The 21005-nt window shown below is 43.8% G+C and overlaps 2 protein-coding genes across 8 annotated transcripts in view; one reads left to right on the top strand and one right to left on the bottom strand.

The window, feature by feature from the left end:
- The window catches only part of LOC308480537 (sterol O-acyltransferase 1-like), a 308289-nt gene that overhangs the window by 160280 nt on the left and 127004 nt on the right, over positions 1-21005 (bottom strand). The window lies entirely within an intron of this gene.
- KCNT2 (potassium sodium-activated channel subfamily T member 2) overlaps positions 11314-21005 on the top strand; it is a 236073-nt gene continuing 226381 nt past the window's right edge. For 3 of the 7 annotated variants that reach the window (XM_081012068.1, XM_081012066.1, XM_081012063.1), the window contains exon 1: positions 11314-11866. In XM_081012068.1, the coding sequence (XP_080868194.1) occupies positions 11772-11866 (95 nt within the window). In that variant the 5' untranslated portion in view covers positions 11314-11771. The remainder of the gene's footprint in view (positions 11867-21005) is intronic. The other 4 variants (XM_081012069.1, XM_081012064.1, XM_081012062.1 and 1 more) reach the window with 2 other exon arrangements.

Genomic DNA, 21005 nt, shown 5'->3' with positions numbered 1-21005 from the left:
TTGGAGCCTCAGCTTCACGATCTGTCCTTCCAGTGACCACTCAGGGCTGATTTCCTTAAGAATGGAGAGGTTTGATCTTCTTGCAGTCCATGGGACTCTCAAGAGTCTCCTCCAGCACCATAATTCAAAAGCATCAATTCTTCAGCGAACAGCCTTCTTTATGGTCCGGCTCTCACTTCCATATATCACTACTGGGAAAACCATAGCTTTAACTATATGGGGGTGGACAAGGCCAAAAGAGGTTCTAATGGTCAAGAAAGCAGTTTCTGCAGAAACCAGAGGCCTTTCTCCTGGGCATGGTCGGCCAATTGGTGCCAAAGAAGGATAGAACTTTTTTTATGTATGCAACAACAGCAGCAAGAATACTCATCGTGAAGTATTGGAAGACACAAGATTTACCCACCCGGGAAGAATGGAAGATTAAGTTGATGGACTATATGGAACTGGTGGAAATGACTGGCAGAATCCGAGACCAGGGAGAAGAGTTGGTGGAAGAAGACTGGAAAAAGTTTAAAGACTATTTACAGAAATACTGTAAAATTAATGAATGTTAGAAAAATGTTGGAATGAAGTTATATGGCTTTAGTAGAAATGTTATAAGGAATTAAGTATAAATAGATTAATAGAGTATTAAAGGAAAAAATAAGGTTAGAATGTGTTAAGATAATTATAGGATAGAAAACAGAGGAAGATGAAAGGAATTGCTGAAACAATTAACAGAAGTGGAATACAAAAAGGGAGGTGTGAGGAGGTCGTGGAAATAAGTGAATGAAAGATAAGATATTGAAATTGTTTGATGTGTTTTAAACTGTTTTGTTTTGTTAGTTTAATGTGTCAGTGTTATGTAGCGTTATTGTATTGTATTGTATTGTTTTTGTAGTGTTTAAATTGTTGGAAAAGTAATAAATATTATTTTCAAAAAAAAAAAAAAGCAGTTTCTGCATAAGCTGTAGAGGGAAGTGTGGGGCAGATGGGGCTTGTCAACTTGGGCAGTTCATGTAGGAGAAGGAAAACTCTGATCCAAAACCTCTGCTGCCTTGCTGGATGTCTTTGGGAGAAGAAAAGGCTAAGGAGTAAACCCTGCACAAATCCAGAGTGGAGTCCCTAAGGTGGTTGGATGGTGCTTGGCATGCCTCCTTCAGGAGACTGAATGGAGCTAAGATGAGAATGAATCTCTGTCATGATTTTATCTCTGCCCTTTTTAATTAAGGTCAGGACTTCCCCTCATTTACACCTGCAGTACCTGCCTACATTGGAAAACCAAAACCAAATGATTTAGATAAGTAATTCAAAGGCTTCCATGAAGTCAGTTTAGAGTCATGAATGAGTTCTGAACTTTTCCTCATAATGCACCTGTGGCACATTCCCAAAATCGAGAGAAAATAACAGATGGCTTGGATAAGGAATTCAGAGGAAGGCTAGTGGATTAGCTAACAAAGGTAGCATGCTTAGTTTCATAGATAAGAACAGAGTAGAATAGTATTTATTGAATCAGACTGCAGGCAATGTCAAAAGAGAACAATATAAAATGCATACAAACTCCACATTTAAAATTCATTTAAAATGCTGCATAAGTATACATGGCACAAAATTTTGTATTTGCTGAACACTACTATAATGAAATAAAAAAGTAGATTTACATGTCAAAATGAATTTCTACCCTGAGAACTCGGAATCTCCATCAGAGTTGTCTGAAATCAATTCCAAATATATTTTCATGAGGCTAGAGACCTTTACCACAAAAGAGGCCACTTACCTAGCAGATCTTGCTATAGGATTGCCACCTTAGTGTTGCCTTGATACTAGGAGCACGAAACACCCATCGGTGGGGATGATGTGACAGACAGTTGTCTGCTTTCTGGACTTGCTGTCTGTGAACCAGGTATGGCCAAACTTGGCCCTCCAGCCGTTTTGGGACTACAACTCCCATCATCCCTAGCTAACAGGACCAGTGGTCAAGGATGATGGGAATTGTAGTCCCAAAACAGCTGGAGGGCCAAGTTTGGCCATGCCTGCTGTGAACAATGGGGTACAGGCTTTGTTTGTTTCTTTCAAATGTCTGCAAAACCTGTTTGATCGGGGGTGTCATGTATGCCTTGCTTTTACATTCTTAGTGCATTTTATTTATGTCCACATTTGTCCTGCATTTGACCTGTACATATTATTGAGAACAACAGCTTTTAGGAGTCTGGTTAAAGCAGGATAAGACTTATGTGAACAGTAAAGAATCTGCAGTAAAGCATTCTTCAATAGTAGCCTCTTGAGGCATGGACAGAGGCATCCTTGAAATATATTAGCTTGCAGCACCCTATCAATCTTGTTGAATTCCTAGGAAACAGGTAGGTGTCTCATTCATGCATTCTTCTTCCTTCTGTCTAGCCTGCTGGAACTTATACGTCTCAAAATCAGAGTATTTCTTTGGAGAAAAATGCTTTGTCAGTGCCTCCATCATTTTAACCGTCACCTCCTGCATCTGTGAGGGTGATAAAGATGTCAAATGCACAATGCAGAAGGAGAGCATACTTTCTAGCATTGTAGTCTGTTTCCATAGCAGGGAACACAAGTTACAGCCTCTGGTGCCATTTAACTCAGCCAGGCCCCAGGCTTTTGTTTTTTCTTTTCAATTTTTTTTTATTGATCTTCCAAAAAATCCAAAAACAAACATAAATCATTACCTTATTTAAACCAATCTTAGTATCATTGTTAAGTGACTTCCTCGTATCCCCCAGTTGAATTTCAATATATATCTTTTTTAACGGTTTTCAAAACCAATATTCTCTTAAAATTAACTTAATCACTTAACCTCTTTCTTTCTATCAAATTCAGCATTTAAACATATTAATTCAACACATTACATATTTAAATCCTAAGCCTATCTGGTATTTGCAAGCTTTCCAATTTAAATTATCTTAACATATTTAGCTAAATAGTCTTTAAATTTCCTCCATTTCTCCTGGTAATCCTCCTCCTTCTGGTCACGGACTCTTCCAGTCCGGTCGGCTAGCTCTGAAAAGCCCATCATCTTCATCTGCCAATCTTCCACTGTTGGTACTTCTTGTGTTTTTCAATTCTTTGCTAACAAAATTCTTGCTGCAGTTGTGGCATACAAAAATAATTTAACATCTTTTCGGGCAATTCTAAACCTGTTATTCCAAGAAGAAAGGCCTCTGGTTTCTTAATAAATGTATATTTCAACATTTTTTTCAATTCGCTATAAATCTTCTGCCAGAAGTCTTTCACCTTGGGGCAGGTCCACTACATATGATAAAAGGTACCCTCTTTTTCTTTGCATTTCCAACATAGGTTATCACTGTTGTGGTATAGCTTTGCTAATTTTACAGGAGTCAAATACCATCTATACATCATTTTCATTATATTTTCCTTTAACACTGTACATGCAGTGAACTTAACCCCTTTCTTCCACAGTCTTTCCCAGTCTTTAGACATTATGTTATGTCCCACTTCTCTTGCCCAATCTATCATCCCAGCCAGGCCCCAGGCTTGTGTGAGAATCGTGAACTTCATATGGGGGAAAGGCAAGGATAGCAACAATAGCAGCTCTCATTTTCTATTGTTGGTCTTATAGAAAGCAGGGCGAGGAAGTAAAAGAAGGCTCACACCCTTATTCTCTTATCAATCGGGGTGAGGAGACTTCGGTCTGTGAGGCAGACCTCAGCCTGTCTCGGAAAGTCCATGCAATGCTGGGCATAATTTCATAGTCTTCTTGTCATCACTGTCTGTGAGATGTACTCTTTACAAGACGGGATGGTGACCAAACCAGTTTATTTAGAACAAACATTAGGCTTGAGAAAAGCCCAGCAAAAATCTCTTCTCAGCTGCCTCAGGGCCTCGTTTCTAGACCTTGTGAGCATTGTATAAAACCTGAACTGGAATGATTCAAGAGCACATAAATCAGACTGGATTCCATTAACATTAAAGATGGAAGCATGGGAACCCAACCAAGTGTGGTTTGTATGCTCAGGAAAGAGATCAGCGCAAAGGCACTCTCCGATGAAGAAATGAAGAACAGCCCTCCTCTGAGATGCGTATCTTTATCAATAAGGAAAGGGCACACAACTGATTGGGTTGAGGCAGCTAATAACACAACCCTAAATCGTGTTCAGATAATGTCTCATCAATGTGGTGAATTAATACATGCGCACCTACCACTGAGACCATTTTGATGCTCACCTACCACTGAAACCATTTTGCTCTTGTTAAATTCCTACCAGGACAGAGCCACAAACACCAGAACCGGGGACTCTTGGCTTTGTGTACAGCTGCTGCATGTGATTAGAAGGGTGGTTTGGAGCATCTTCTAGGGCAGGGATTCCCAAACTGTGGCCCACAGACCACCAGTGGTCCGTGAGCGTCATTCAGGTGGTCCATGGCGTATCTGTAAAAATACAATTAAAAATCATACAGCATTGCAACTGCAGTCAGGCAAATCTTTAAGTGGTCTGCTAAGACCCTCAGCAATTTTCAAGTGCTCTATGGGAGGAATATCTGTTGGGATATCTCTAGACGGGGAGGAATATAAAGGGCTCTCTGCTTGGACTGGGATTTCGCCAAAGCAACAACAGGCTTCCTGGCTCTGGTTTATTTCAGGCTGCATGCACCCCTACATTCAAAACACATTAAAAGCACACAACCCACAATACCTCAAGGACTGCCTTTCACCTTATGGTCATCCCTGGACTCTGTGATAATAATCTGAGGCGGTTCTTCATGTGCCACCTCCATGAGAGACCCAGAGGGCTGCAACATGAGAATGGGCCTTTTCTGTGGTGGCTCCCCATTTGTGGAACACTTTCCTCAGTGCCTAGTGTCTTTGTTTCATATTTTTAAGGACCAAGCAAAAACATTCCTCTTCTCTCATGCCTTTGGCTAACTATCTATGGCTTTTAAAACTCTGTGTGTCGCTGGAGGGGGTATTTTGTTTGTTTCTTACTAGGTTATGTATTTTTGTCTTTTTATATAGTAATCTGCTTTGTCATTCACAGCTGAAGGGGAGCATAGAAGTTAAATAAATAACCAAAAAGGAAAAAAGCAACCCTCCTCAAAGAAGAATCCTGAGAAAACGAGTTTACGTCTCACAGAGCTATAATTCCTAGCACCCCTAACAGTTTCCAGGATTCTTAGGGAGGAGAAATATGATTTAAATATGGTTTGACAGTTTCTATCAAGTATTAGTTTGAAACAAGGGCATGTTATGCTCACTGTCCAAAGGAGGAAACATCGGCTATATTAAGTATCTAGCACACCACAGAAAAACTTTGCTAATCATTTTTTTCATTCCCCAGGCAGAACGATGCTGCAGTCAGCAACTTAATTATGGAACTACCTATTCTAGCGCCTTGCTTGAGCTTGCATTAACAAAAGACCAGATAAAATGATTTTCTCAGCAATACTGGCAGTAAAACAAAATCAGCAAAATAGCAACATAAATATGTTTTTAATCAGTGATATAAGTGCCCCCAAATGCTCTAATTGACAAACCATGCTTCTAGGCTGCCTGACCACTGAGTTTGTCATTCAAGACATTTTAAGGTCTAAAATGGCATTGGACATTTGATTTCCAATTTCTGAGCATCCTAGAAAAGTCCCACGTCCCTTGCATAGACAATGACATCAGGTATGATCCAAAGAAGAAGACTGAGATGTTTTCAATTTTGCCTCATTTTAATGGTAAAGCAACATCCCAACTTTTCACCCCAAAGCCTTCAGGACCATAAACCAATTCTGGAGCAATACACAACTCAGAGTGTTTTCTTGAGGGAAAGTGTTAGAGTTCCTGCAAAGAGAATCTCTGATCTGAACCTTGTGCTGAGTGGACATCAATGCTCTCCACCACAAGAATGAGTTTCAAAGCTTTAGTGCAGAACAAACTTAAAATAGTTGCAAAGTAACACATTGCTCTCAAATAAGCAAGCAATGTGTTCCTGGGGAAGCCCAGGGAGATGGGCGGGGTATAAATAATAAATTATTATTATTATTATTATTATTCCTGCCTTCTTTAAGTCTTAAATGCAGTTCAATAAACTTTCCTCTCTCTGATCCCAGAGAAAGACATCCTATCAACTCGCTTGTCTCATCATCTTGAAACTGAGCCACTACTACTGCAGACTCTACGTACTGCCTAAGAGGCTGAGTTCTGAGGTTTCTGCTGTGAGAGATCTGCAGCTCAGGATTCCAGGTTCTGCCATCAGTTAGCAAACATACACCTTGCCGTATCTACAGACAAAACTCTCCGGCCCTAATACAACCCCCTCTGCAAGCATTTTTAATATAATGCATTCAAACACAGTGTTTTATGTACTTAGAGCAAAAAGGTGATACAAGCCATTGTTTGTGCAAGACTGACTGGATCTGCAGAACGAAATGGGACCTAAATGTCCACACCAATGCGAGCTCCTTTTATGAAGTCTGTGCACTGTAAAATGACAGCAGCCTTGCGAAGAAGCCCAGAATCATTGCAACACGGAAATGTCAAGTAGCTGCGACTTGGTTCCTAAGAGCATTCCACAACTATAGTGTCACTTGGCTGTGTCCATTCCCCCCTCAGATTAATTGTAGAGCAAGAACTCTAGGGAGTGGTTTCCAGAAAATTGCACTTATCCAAACCTGACTCTTTTCTTGCCCACTAAAGTAATCTTGTATAAGCCATAACAATACGGTGATGCTTTATGAAAGCCATTCCCCTGGTTCCTGACCTCTGGTAAATAGATGAACTCAAATCTTTGTTCACAGACTAACAGGGAACAGGGGAATGGCTTCATGAAACAACACAATTCTGCTGTGTGATGTATGAAAGCGTGGAAAGCTAAAAACAGCAATCTTTTATGTTTGTGTGGGCTGCTTATGGGCTGCTTACGGAAATGATCGAATAGAGGAACTGGGGGTTTACTGCAGCAAAACAGATTTTGTAGGAATAAAATAAACTCAAGTGCCACAGGGGGATAAGCAGCATAGAACAGTGTGGCAATTTCTCTTCAGGAAGCAGCTATGGGTCTTTATCCCCCCCCCCCATAGTGCACATATTATCAACCTGGTCACTACAAAGCAAACATGTATTCTTCATTTAAGGTGTTTATACACTCCTTTTCAGCAAACCTCACAAAAGAGTTCACACAGAAATATTGCAACAATAAGCATCAATTAAAAAAGGAAGAAAAGAAAAACAAACAGCCAAGGCAAGCTGGGGGGGGGGGGCTTTTTGAAAACTACATCAGGGCAAGCTGGCTATGTGGGGGCAGTTGGAGGACAGAAAGACCACCTTTGCTGGAGTAAGGTAAAGGTAAAGGGACCCCTGACCATTAGGTCCAGTTGTGACCGACTCTGGGGTTGCGGCGCTCATCTCGCTTTATTGGCTGAGGGAGCTGGCATACAGCTTTCGGGTCATGTGGCCAGCAGGACTAAGCCGCTTCTGGTAAACCACAGCAGCACACGGAAATGCCATTTACCTTCCCGCCGGAGCGGTACCTATTGATCTACTTGCACTTTGACGTGCTTTCGAACTGCTAGGTTGGCAGGAGCAGGGACCGAGCAACGGGAGCTCACCCCGTTGCGGGGATTCGAACCCCCGACCTTCTGATTGGCAAGTCCTAGACTCTGTGGTTTAACCCACAGCGCCAACCTTGTCCGTGTTTGCTGGAGTACTGGGAAGTAAACATTGAATGGAAATTCACACAGATCTGCCCTCTCTCTCTCTCCCTCCCCCTCTCCTTTCCTCCTTAGTAAAATGGAAATTCTGGTACTAGAATGTAGGTTTTAACTTGCCTTTCAAACTGACACCCTCCAACTGGATACTCTTCCTTGGCAGAAAACAGAATAGGTTCAGATTTATCCAAGGGCAGGTAACAAATAAGTAGAAAAAGAAAGTAATGGCTGATAGTTCACCTCTAGCCTCAGTTATCTGACAAGACGAGGAGAGATTTCAAGCAACAGGGAAAGAAAAAACGATAAGAACTGGGTTGCAAAAACAGGTTTGTTTTCAAGAGAACATCTTGATTGAAAATATTGTTACCATGGAAGTAGCCAGATTAGACATTTAATTGTGCAAGAATTGAGAATAAGCCAACTCAGGGAAGTAACTCATTTTGAAGCAACTTTGACAAGGGAATTAGAAGGTAAACACAATGTTATGAGTTTGCAGGGTGCAGGGCACCCTAAATTCCTGGGTCCAATTAAAGTTAGGTTTAACAAGGTTGGGGGCTCCTGGATTAAGTTTATGTTAAGAAGCCAGGCCAGCTTGCTGATTTCCAGCTGAGTGTGGACCATTGGGGGACAAAGACAGGTCTCATATTTTGATGGGTCATCGGGACATTCAATGTCAGACAGCAAGGGGTGTGTGGAGACCCTTCTCCAGCTTCTGTTAGGGGGCAGAGGCAAAAAGGGTTTAGGGTTTCAGTTGGGATGAGGTGGGCTGGAGGGAAATTGTTTCACTGGGTTGGCAGTGACAAAGAAGAAGGAGAGGAGCCCAGGGGAGCTGCCTGTGACAGGCTGCAACAAAGAGACAGAAGGCATGGCAGATTTATCTGTTCTGAGCCCTAAGTCTGCTTCACCTATGGGATAAACAAGAGGCCCTCTTGGAGTATGAATGCTTTAAATTCTCTTCATCTAGACACACATTGTAAAGGTAAAGGCACCCCTGACCATTAGGTCCAGTCGCGGATGACTCTGGGGTTGCGGCGCTCATCTTGCTGTATAGGCTAAGGGAGCCGGCTTCCGGGTCATGTGGCCAGCATGACTAAGCCGCTTCTGGCGAACCACAGCAGCACACGGAAATGCCATTTACCTTCCTGCCGGATTGGTACATATTTATCTACTTGCACTTTGACGTGCTTTCAAACTGCTAGGTTGGCAGGAGCAGGGACCAAGCAACGGGAGCTCACCCCGTCGCAGGGACTCAAACCACCAACCTTCTGATCGGCAAGCCCTAGGCTCTGTGGTTTAGACCACAGCGCTACCCGTGTCCCTTAGACACACATTGTAGATATGTGTAAATAAACCATATATCATAAAGACACCAGAGTCTCTGATGTGCCTCATCTCCAAAGAATACACAGATCCTGGACCCCTGGAATCTGACACCATTTGTGGAGATTGGGGTGGCTTGTAACCAGCACTGCCAACTTGAAATGCAATATATGGGGAGGCCCAGATGAGCCCCACCCCGCATAATCGATCACATGATGGGGTGCACACACACTATTTGAATAGAAAAGCCAATCAACTGGGGGGGGGGGCAGCCCCTTTCAAATATTTTATTTGGGGACCGAAGGGAACTCGGCCCCTAGGAGTTGACTCCTACGTGTGTAAAAATATACTGCTATGAGGTTTCTTGGGGGGGAGCAGATCCCCCTAAATTCTTAAATTAGTAAATGTTATAATTTAGCTAATATTTGGAATAGTAAGGGAAGATGCCAGGCACCCTGTAAAAATACAGGATATTCCAGTTTTCCTGTTCAGGAAATCTTCTCACATAGGTGCCATTAAGAGACAAAGAGAGGAGAGCACCCGACCATTAAGGGTGATTGACAAGGCAAATACTTAATGGGCAGAGACAGAAGGAAGAAGCAGGAGGTTGCCAGGATTACGGGGGGGGGGGGGGGTCTGATGTTACCAAAGGGAAATGTGTCTTTTGCAGGTGGCTTTTGAAAGGAGGTTGGCAGGGTTAGGGTGGTGGTGATGTAAATGGAAGGGGGAGTTGAGTAAAAACTTCTTTCATAAAGACATTATATCCTCTGTGTTGTTGTTGTTGTTTAGTCGTTTAGTCGTGTCCGACTCTTCGTGACCCCATGGACCAGAGCACGCCAGGCACTCCTGTCCTCCACTGCCTCCCGCAGTTTGATCAAACTCATGCCGGTAGCTTCAAGAACACCATCCAACCATCTCATTCTCTGTCGTCCCCTTCTCCTTGCGCCCTCTATCTTTCCCAACATCAGGGGCTTTTCCAGAGAGTCTTCTCTTCTCATGAGGTGGCCAAAGTATTGGAGCCTCAGCTTCAGGATCTGTCCTTCCAGTGAGCACTCAGGGCTGATTTCCTTCAGAATGGAGAGGTTTGATCTTCTTGCAGTCCATGGGACTCTCAAGAGTCTCCTCCAGCACCATAATTCAAAAGCATCAATTCTTCCTCTGTAGTGCCTTAATTTTCCAAAGGAAACACAAACCCTGATTAAGTGCCAAGACTCCCAGCATCTAGGCAGAGATTGCGGTGGCCTGTAACAAAATAGTCTCGTGTTTATCAAACGGTAAGATATTTTAAGAAAACAATGGGAATTCTACAGTGTGATTTGGGGAGAGAACAACTACTGTTCTCTTTGAGCTACTGTAGGAAGGACTTGGCAGATAACATAAGAGCTAAATAAGCACTTCTCTGAAAGAGACCCAGTTTTAGAAATTGTTTATATAGTGTATGACTGCTGAAAGAACGAACAGGATTTATTGAACTAATATTTTCAGATGTTGAAAATGTGACAGAATGAATGCAGATTTCTATATTATGCAAAATGTCCACGTTATTAGACTCAAGTTTCAGATATAAAATCAAATAACAAAGGTTAGGGTTGTTGTTGTTTTTTTAATTTGCTGCATTAACCCCTGTTGTTAAATTGCCTTTGCTCCTTAAGGGAAAATATCAACACTTCTTGACAACCAGAGAATCCTTATTTAGAACATTGGTTACTGTGTAAGCAGATAGTGAAATATGCTTTATTGCAGAAACTGGCACAAGGCACAATGATTTCCTCCCCCACCCCGGTGGCATTTCCCCCCTATATTCTTGAATTTTGCATTAGGGAAATTAAACAGTTCTTTATTTAAGGATCGTTGAATTGTACGTAGAAACATGTAAACGTATAAGTAGTTGAGTTTTGACTTGAATTTCAAAATGACTGTATGGCCTCTCAGCAGCAACTCGTTTTCCAGAAGAACCATTTGTGACACAGCAGAAAGGAGATTCAAGGCACAGCAGAAAGGAGATTCCGACTAAACATCAGGAAAAACTTCCTGTTCTAGTTCTATGATCCTAGGAGCAAATCGAGTTTGAGAGGAGAGGAAACTCCCCCCCTGCAAACTCATTAATTTGGGAATAATCTCAAAGAACTCAATAGAACTGGATGCAGGTTTATCCTGAGCGCATCTTTCAAACCCGCTAACCGGCTGCTTCTCCCCCAGCCACTTTGCTCAGTTCTGGCCTGCGCGAGGAAACCCCCCTTTGCCCTCCTTCGGCTAACGAAGCGAGGCTCGCTATTGGTGGACGGGCCGAGGTTCCCGCCGACGTCACCCACCTCCGCTTTCCCACCCGGGCGGTCGCCGATTGGCTGCGCTCTCAGCGGCATCTCCAAACGGCATTTGCATGGCTGGCTGGGGATGGTGCTGGCAGAGGATAGGAGCGAGCAAGGCGAGCCTTTTGTTGTCGGCTGGAAGGAGCTGCGCGTGCCTCGCAAGGCGCTGCCCGGTTGGCTGAGACGCACGCGGGAGCGCGCGCGCGCGTTTCTCCCCCTCCTACTTTGCCTCCTGTTGCGATTTCAGACGCCCGGGCGGGGGAGCTGGAGGAGGGGGAGGGTCTCTCGCGCAGCAGGTGGCGGGGAGTTACAGCCTCACCTGTGGGAAAAAGATAGAGCCCCGCAGCGCCGGCGGCGCCTCCTCTCCTCTCTCTGCTCCAAACGCATCGCTGCTGCCGCCGTCTTGTCTGCTTGCTGGCTGCTGCTGCTGCTGCTGGTACCTTGCAGCCTGGAGGGTTTATTTCCCTCTCTCCTAAAGGCAGGATGGTGGATCTGGAGAGCGAGGTCCCCCCGCTTCCTCCGAGGTACAGGTTCCGGGATTTGTTGCTGGGCGATCAGGGATGGCAGAACGACGACAGGTGAGTTGGGGCGGGGGGGAGGTGGAAGGGAGGCTGCTCCGAAGGGATGTTCCTCGAGACGAGGAAGCTGCCCCTGTTGACTTTTGCCCTTTGTTTGCACCACGCATCGCCTAGAGATGCAATGATGCTGGGATGCAGCGTTCCTCTTGCAACTCCGTCTGTCCGTACGTGCGAGGGCTTGCATGCGTGTCCGCAGCTGCACCCGCACGTTTCCCGTGCATATGCATAACGGCTCGCGTGTTCTTGCTGAGGGGGTTTATTTCCTTAGGCTGGCGGTGGCGCCCTGATGTTTACCAGCTCCTCGAAGTTGCCCACGGCATTTCAGTGTCACTTGAGCCCGCGCCAGCCCTTTGTACCTGTTACTCTTCCGTGCGCGCACACGCATTTGTGCCCGTCTTGCAGACCCGTGTAAAGTCTAGCCTACTGCTGTTGTGTGTCTGTGTGTATGTCTACACACACACACAGCCCGGCAGTGTGATAGCGCTGTTATCCCACACTATTCTTCTTCCTTATCTGTGGACGCTACATTTCCTACCACCCTTCATGATATATGTCTGTACCTTTACCTTATGTCTGAGGATACAAACATGTCCATCAATACTTCCCAATTCACGCAGGAGATTATCTGCCTCTGATGCGTGTGAGATCCCTAAAGTGTTTACCCAGGCTGGCTTTCCCTTTTGAGGAAAGGATGAAACTACTAGCAGTGATTTCCCCCCTTCTCCCTCTCCCTTTCTCTCCGTCAGCTTGTGCCATCTGAAGCCCAGTGCCCTTGTTGAGCATTGCTCCTTCTGTATCACGTGCCCCTTATATAGGGAGAGATGTCTAATAATAAATGCATTGCTTCCATATATGACACGATGATTGATGCTTGTCAGCTCAGATTGCGATACACTTCTAAAAACATGGTGTATTTGTTCCACATTGCACTGATGATGAATCCCGACCTCAGGTTGGTGGATGCTCTTCTGGCCAGGTTGTGAGAAATTTCTAAAAACAAAAAGTCCATTTTACAAGCTTCTGTCTCTTAAAGCACGTCCTGCTCTTATATGGGGCATCAGTGGTCTTCTGCCAAGTGGATGCTAAAGTCCACACCTGTTTTGCTCCAGCAGTCCTGCACCACTCAGGTGTGCCGAGTCCCTTGCAAATTTCTCCTTAGGGTCTTAAAAAAGAAATGGTATTGATCACAAGAATATCTTTCTCCAGGACCCATATTTTAAGAATGGGTTCTTCTTGCCTACTTTCCCTGATGGGGCTGAGCTACCTTGTCTCAGGTGTTAGATATCCTATGAATGCTGTGCTGTGGTGGAATCTTTTTACAGTGATACCGTAACTGAAATTCAGAATGGGGGGGAAATGTCTTGGTGGATGCTGATTGCGAACAATCTTGCCAGTGTTCCTTGAAACCTGCATGGATTCCTTTTTGCTTGAGTGGAATATGTCAGAGAGTCATGGCACTAGAAAGAACATCTAATCCCACCCCTGACCTGACTGATACATGAAATCCAGCACTATTGCATCTGTGTACAATCAGAGAATATTTCTAACCAAGCGAGATGGACAACCAAGATGCTGTCCCAAAAACTTGAGCAGCAGATCTCTCTGATTCCCCCCCCCCCCAATTTTACCTTTTCGTTTATATTTTATGTAAGATGGAATAAAATAATAAAAGGGAGAAAATATGCATCAGAATTAAAGCAAACTAGAAGGCAAACTGTATGCAAACTGTGTTACTATCAGTATGATCCTATAAAATATCTCCTTGGATGGAAGTCCCATTATTTACAATGAGACTTACTCCCAGGTATGTGGGTATAGGTTTGCAGCCTGAGAGGCAGTTTTGAAGTCCAATCGTATAGCTAAATTAAAAAGAGAGAGACCACTCTGTATATGGTAAGTGGAATCTAGAAGTTAGAAGGGACCCCAAGGACTTTTTAGAAATCTGGTCCAACCCCCTGCAATGCAGGAATCTCAGCATAAAATCATGAAATTGTAGAGTTGCCTGTGCCAGTTGGCCAGGTTTGTCAGGTATTGCAGTTCCTTAACCTCTGACTGCTGGTGGGAATGTGAATGATTTAAGACCATCCCAAATATGTTGGTTGTTGTAAAACAACTGATACTATAGAGATCCTTTTTTTTGCAACTTTGAGCTCCGAGCTGCAGAGGGGAGCAAGGAATTGTTCCTGGTCTTCCTTGTGTTTCTGGAAAAAAAGACATTTTGAGTTGGCTACCCAGGCGAGACAAAATTTGTGGATCCCTGGTGATGCCGCTGCGTCATACAATGTTTTAAGTTAGATATTATGAGGAAGAGGGGCAGAAAAGACATGAATCAGGAGCAGGAGCAGCTATGTCTCTTGACTCTAAGTGAGGGAACAGGAGTATTGGAAAGATAAAAACAAATTGTTTGCCATTAAACGGAAGAGCTCTTTCTAAGGGAGGCCAACATGGCTCTCTCACGCCTACCATTTTTATGGTCAGCAAACCACTTTTGTTGTAAAAAGTGCACATATGGTTCTGGCTGCATCATTAAAACTGATTACTGGCAAATGAAAGTTAAAGAAAGGAAGCACTGCTGATTTTAAGGAGTCTTTATAGTGTTTTGTTTAAGTTGTAGCATAAAAGTGACAGCAGTGCATTCTTGTACACTCTGTGCTAGATTTATCAGGCAGCGCTTCTTCTCAAGACAAGATGCTTCAGTAAAGAACACTTTCTGAAGATCACAGGCATTGGTGCACTACTGTAAAGAAGCACGTAGCATTTAACTTGCTCAAATTGCCTAGTCAATATCTGAGAGCAGAGATTTGGACTACTGTAATTGTGGAGCTGAAATGGGGGCCACTGTGGTATGTCCGCTTGGGGCACATCTGTTGGTCAGATTGCAAGTTCAGGTAATTAAGATGTAATGCGATGAGTTTTCATCCAGCAATTTCATATGCTTATGAAAAAGAAAAACAAGGCAGATGAGCAAACCAGTCCTTATAAATAGCTGTGACAGTGCCGTGTTTGCACCTGTTTGTGCATCCTAATAAGTTTTCTGTAGCACGCCTTGCCCTGAACTTAAGAACACTGGAAACTGCCTTGTACCAGATCAGGCCATTTGCCCATCCACTCCAGTATTGTAAACCCTGATTGGCAGCAGCTCTCCAGAATCTCTGGTGGAGGCCTTTAATATATTTTGCTATTTGATTCTTCTAACAGGAGATGCCAGTTATGAACCTGAACCTCATTTTCCTAAACATCTAGGACTCCGCTACATGGGTAAAGAAAAAATGTTTAGATGCGTTATAACACTGTGACACTGGATGGCGCTGTTGAGTCCCATCTTTGGCCAACGTGATTTCCCTTTAGGAAGTTTAGAATGTGTTTTCCTGAAACTTTTTTTTTATGTGTCTAGATCCAGCCCTAGTCTACTGCTGCTCTATAAGCCTTCTCCAGAATAAATCCATGCAACTCTGCATCTCGAAGCCTACTGAGGCTTCCAGAGACAATACTTGGCTGCTACCACACCTACTTTGAAATATTATTTTCAGAAATAAGGCTGCAATCGTAATCATGTTGACTCAGAAGTAAGTCCTCGTGAATTCAACGGGGCTTAACTCTCAAGTAAGTAGGGTTAGGATTGTAGCCTTAGTTTGTTTCATGAGAACATTGATTTTTAGTGATGTTAAATGGATGGTTCATGTTTGATAGGTGCATATCACTCCGGTGCTATTGTGAAGTTTTTATAACCTCATATGAACTTGTTCTTGCATCTGGTTTCCACATGCATTTCCATCACTAGATTACTTATAGCCATATCATTTGCATCAGAATGTATAAGCAGACATCACACAAAAAAGTATTTACGATGCGAGCTGATATGAATACTCTATCCATGCATGTGCAAATTGATGCTTTTTGCTCCCATAATCAATCAATGAATATGTATATGTGAATCAGTACTTGGCCACACTGTATTGCTGAATCCAGCTTTTCCCGACCTTGGCTCTCCAGTTGTTGTTGAACTACAACTCCCATTGGCCGCAGCCAGCATGGTCCAATGGTCAGGTATGATGGGACTTGTAGTGCAACAGAATTGAAGGACCAAAGGTAGGGAAGTGCTGGCCTAATTGAACAATACTATGCAGCACACACCTGTGTGCTTACTGCTGCTCTGTTTCAGCGATGAGAGAATGGGTGCTTCTGCTGCTCCCCTTGATGGCTAGTTAAACCACAGGTGGATAAGTTTAAGGATTTGTAAGAAGTTGGGGCCAAATTTCATGTTGGTACCTCTACAGTGGTACCTCGGGTTACATACGCTTCAGGTTACAGACTCTGTTAACCCAGAAATATTGCTTCAGGTTAAGAACTTTGCTTCAGGATGAGAACAGAAATTGTGCTCCGGCGGTGCGGCAGCAGCAGGAGGCCCCATTAGCTAAAGTGGTGCTTCAGGTTAAGAACACTTTCAGGTTAAGTACGGACCTCCAGAACAAATTAAGTACTTAACCCGGGGTACCACTGTATTAGGTGCAGTATTTCCATTCCAAACAATCAAAGGCTTTGAGGATGTCCAGGGACATGATCATCAGTGGGAGTTTGGTTGTTTTGCTGTGTTCAATCAGATTCTGCAACTTCCTAATGGAGTCTGTTATGTTGTAACCAGGGACAAAGCCAGCCTGGTCTGGGGCTATTAATTTGTGTAGGAAGCTTTTTAGTCAGTTAGCCAAGATTGATGCGGATATCTTGTAGTCTTGATTTATCAGTAAGATTGGACGGTATGATTCTATTTTGAGGCTATCTTTCAGTGGCTTGGGGGTAGAGACTATTTTGAAGGAGGTCCAAGTTTTCGGGTTGGAGGCCCCTATGATAATGTGGGTCATGCACAGTGTAAGGATTTCTTTGAATTTCTTGTATAATTCTGCTGTAAAGCCACCCAGGCATGGAGCTTTGTGTGGTTTCAGGTTTTTGAGGACCATCTCTATTTCCTCTGGGGTGACAGGACTCTCCACAAATTCTTGCTCCTCTGCAGTTAAGGTTGGCATGGTCAGTCCTGCTAGGAAATTTTTAATTTCCTGCTCAGATGGGTTGCGGGAGGTGTATAGATTGGAGTAAAATTTAGTAAGGTTATTTCTATGAATGAGAATGTAATACTGCCATCTTTTTTGGTGATGCAGTGCATAGGTAGGTAAATTGTGACCCAGAGGCCACATGCAACTCCAGCCTCAATTTATGTAGCTCCCTTCTGAAGCTTCCATCCCACCAAAGTTCATTTCTTCCTGTCCATTTCCCCCTTTCCTTTTCCTTGTCTTTTAGCATGTGTTCACTAGCCCTCTCCCTCACAACAAAACACGGCTTCAGAACAAGTAGAAGGGGCAGCATTTTATTTGCTACAAAGAAATTGATTCCTTTTTGCTCCCCTTCCCACCCTTATTGTTTGCCTGGGAGAATAGAAGTCTTTTCTTGAGCCAAGAACAAATAGGTAGGGTTCTGCTGTGTTTGTCTCTGTTATGAAAGGAATGCCTTTCGCTGGCTTTCAAGAACAGCAGATATATTTGGGTAGAGAAAAAGGTGTGCTTATTTGCAAAGCCATCAATCCATATGGAGTTTCCTTCCAAGTAGATCTGCCTGGAATTGGCAATTCTAATCTGATGTTTACCATTGAAGCAAAGTGGTCTTAATTCTAGATTAGTTAATCTAAAAGAATGTTATCATTGGTTCTGGCTTTGCCTACGGCTGGTATGCAGTCCCTGACCGATTCCCCCAAGGGAATATGGCTTTCGCTGGGGAAAAAAGGGTTCCCACTGGATGCTTTAAAGCTTAGACACTCCCTGTCAGTATCACTTCAGAGGTCTGCATTTCTCTCTATGCAGTAAAGGTAAATGGATCCCTGACAGTTAGGTCCAGTCGTGGACGACTCTGTTGTTGCGGCACTCATCTCGCTTTACTGACCGAGGGAGCCGGCGTACAGCCTCCCGGTCATGTAGCCAGCATGACTAAGCCGCTTTCTGGCAAACCAGAGCAGCGCACAGAAATGCTGTTTACCTTCCTGCTGGAGCGGTACCTATTTATCTACTTGCACTTTGACGTGCTTTTGAACTGCTAGGTTGGCAGGAGCAGGGACTGAGCAATGGGAGCTCACCCCGTCGCGAGGATTCGAACTGCCGACCTTCTGATTGGCAATCCCTAGGCTCTGTGGTTTAACATATATTATTACATATATATTATTACAGCACCACCCACGTCAGTGCCTACAAATATTCAGCAGTAAGGATCCTTAATAATATGAAAGGGAAACGTGATATCCATTCCTGAAACAGAGGATCAAAATAAGGATGGGGCATGTTCGTGAGAGATTTTACTTTCTTGGGCTCCATGATCACTGCAGATGGTGACAGCAGTCACAAAATTAAAAGACGCCTGCTTCTTGGGAGAAAGGCGATGGCAAACCTAGACAGCATCTTAAAAAGTAGAGACATCACCTTGCCAACAAAGGTCCGTATAGTTAAAGCTATGGTTTTCCCGGTAGTGATGTATGGAAGTGAGAGCTGGACCATAAAGAAGGCTGATTGCGGAAGAATTGATGCTTTTGAATTATGGTGCTGGAGGAGACTCTTGAGAGTCCCATGGACTGCAAGAAGATCAAACGCATCCATTCTTAAGGAAATTAGCCCTGAGTGCTCACTGGAAGGACAGATTGTGAAGCTGAGGGTCCAATACTTTGGCCACCTCATGAGAAGAGAAGACTCCCTGGAAAAGACCCTGATGTTGGGAAAGGTTGAGGGCACAAGGAGAAGGGGCGACAGAGGACGAGATGGTTGGACAGTGTCCTTGAAGCTACAAACATGAGTCTGACCAAACTGCAGGAGGCAGTAGAAGACAGGAGTGACTGGCGTGCTCTGGTCCATGGGGTCACGAAGAGTCAGACATGACTAAACGACTAAACAACAACAACATGTTTGAAAACAAAACTGGAATTCTATTTAAACATACTTGATCAGGGTTACAGTTTAATGCTTACTGTGCTAAGGCACAACATTTTGTTTCAGTCAGAATCACTTTACAAGTGATTGATACTGACACACTGAAAGGACAAAAATATGGCCTCTTTTGATCAGTGGATAGATGAGATGACAACTCTTGAAACCTTTCAGACAAAGCTTATGTATGGACACATTTAATAATGCTGGAACATATTTATTGAAACCATGGTGACCCATGAATCAATGTATACTTGAGGGAAACAATAAGTTCATCCATTTACATATATATTATACAGTTCTGTAATCTTAATCAACTTTTATTGTCACGTGGTTACTGTTGTTTTCCTCTACCTTTTAAATTCTTTATGTATTTTCTCTTTTACTTTAAATCACTGTAATATTCTTAATAAAATAATAATAATTGGAGCATACAACTCCAAAAAAATAAGACAAACACTTTACAGAAGAAACGAAGAACCTTAATTAAAATGTCTGCCTCAAACCTTATTTCTGATTAAACTAATTCCTCCTAGAATGGCTATTTGTTCTACTAGGCCAGTAAAGCACTTACAGCCCCTTCCAGGATCTTTTACTTCCCTTCAGGGAAATAAACTGAATTGCCCTGCCTAGCAACTCCCTAACCACCCAAGCTAATCCCTAGCCGAGCTATTTCTTAGCCCTATAAATCCTATCCAGGCTCTAACCAAGTCCTATCTGACAGTTTAGCTCTCAGGTGCTAACTTTCCACTCCCTCTTGATTGGTTGACACTCTTGCCAGCCCTGATTGGCTTCTGGGTCTGCAGGAGGATGACCCAAGGTCTGATGGTCACAAATAGGGTCTGGGGAATAAGAAACTAGGATCCCAGGAATAGTTTGACCTAGGAGAGTGTCCCAGTGGACTGAGAGGAAGAGACTTGGATCCCAGGGTGGGGCCTAACAGGGTGTCAGAGGAGCGCTCAGCTCACATGGCACAGAATATCCGAAGCCTGATGTCTCCCAATGTAAAGTTGCATCTGGCTTCTCCCCCTGTCAACAGGGTGGCCTCCCTTCTTGGTGAGGCATCTGGGTAAAGGTCTAGCATTGAGCCATCTGTCTCCAAAGTCATGGCAGCAACAGCTCTGCTGCAAATGTGCATCACAGAAGCGGCCTCTGCAGAAGCTTGCCTAGTCCTGGGCTCAGGACATGAACCATGCAAATGGATGTCCCTGTCCTGCTCTTCCAAAGAAGGGGGGGGCATTCCTAGTGTTGCATCAACATCTTGGCTACGCTTAGTGTTGTCTCGTTGTACTCCACCATGCGTCACCTACTTGTAGCCTGTCGCCCTATGTTGGGACATTATAGCATGGGTGGCACTGTGGTCTTAACCACTGAACTTCTTGGGCTTGCCGATCAGAAGGTCGGCGGTTCGGTAATCCCCATGACGGGGTGAGCTCCCGTTGCTCTGTCCCAGCTCCTGTCAACCTAGCAGTTCGAAAGCATGCCTGTGGAAGTAGATAAATAGGTTCCACTGCGACGGGAAGGTAAACGGCATTTCTGTGCACTCTGACTTCTGTCACAGTGTTCCGTTGCGCCAGAAACGGTTTAGTCATGCTGGCCACATGACCTGGAAAGCTGTCTGTGGACAAGCAAGGTGAGTGCCGCAACCCCATAGTCGCCTTTGACTAGACTTAACTATCCAGGGGTCCTTTACCTTCACCTTTTAGTGCTTTGCTCAATAAGGTTTTCAAACTTCCAGATGTGGTTATGAGTCCAGTTTCAAGTCCAAGGAGAAGAGCCAAGACAGACACCAACTTTTCCCCACCAACAAGTGATCAGTACTTTCAAGGGTGATGGCACACATAAATTGTGCAGAAGCTTTTCATTTGTGCCAATGGCTCCTGCATAAGTCTCCTCTTTCATGCAGAAAGTTTTTGTATCTGCTGCTGTTGAGAGATGGGAGCTGAATTTGGGAAGCGTGGATTGTGAACCTTTTGTGGAGCTGCCACTGGATGAACTAGACTAGAGTATCCCTAGGGAATCAGAAGAAAATTAAATATTTTCTCCTTGAAATACGTTGGTTGGTATTTATGGGAATGTCTGACTTCTTGTGCTTGAAATAGCTACAATGGTTCATTATCTTAAGCAGAAATTGAAAATATTCACTTGGCATTTTAGCTTAAATGGAGAATGAAAGAGAGTTC

The sequence above is a fragment of the Podarcis pityusensis genome (genome assembly GCF_964106645.2).
Source record: "Podarcis pityusensis genome assembly, chromosome: 6".
NCBI classification, from domain to species: domain Eukaryota; kingdom Metazoa; phylum Chordata; class Lepidosauria; order Squamata; family Lacertidae; genus Podarcis; species Podarcis pityusensis.
This window is presented reverse-complemented; position numbering and strand designations above follow the sequence as displayed.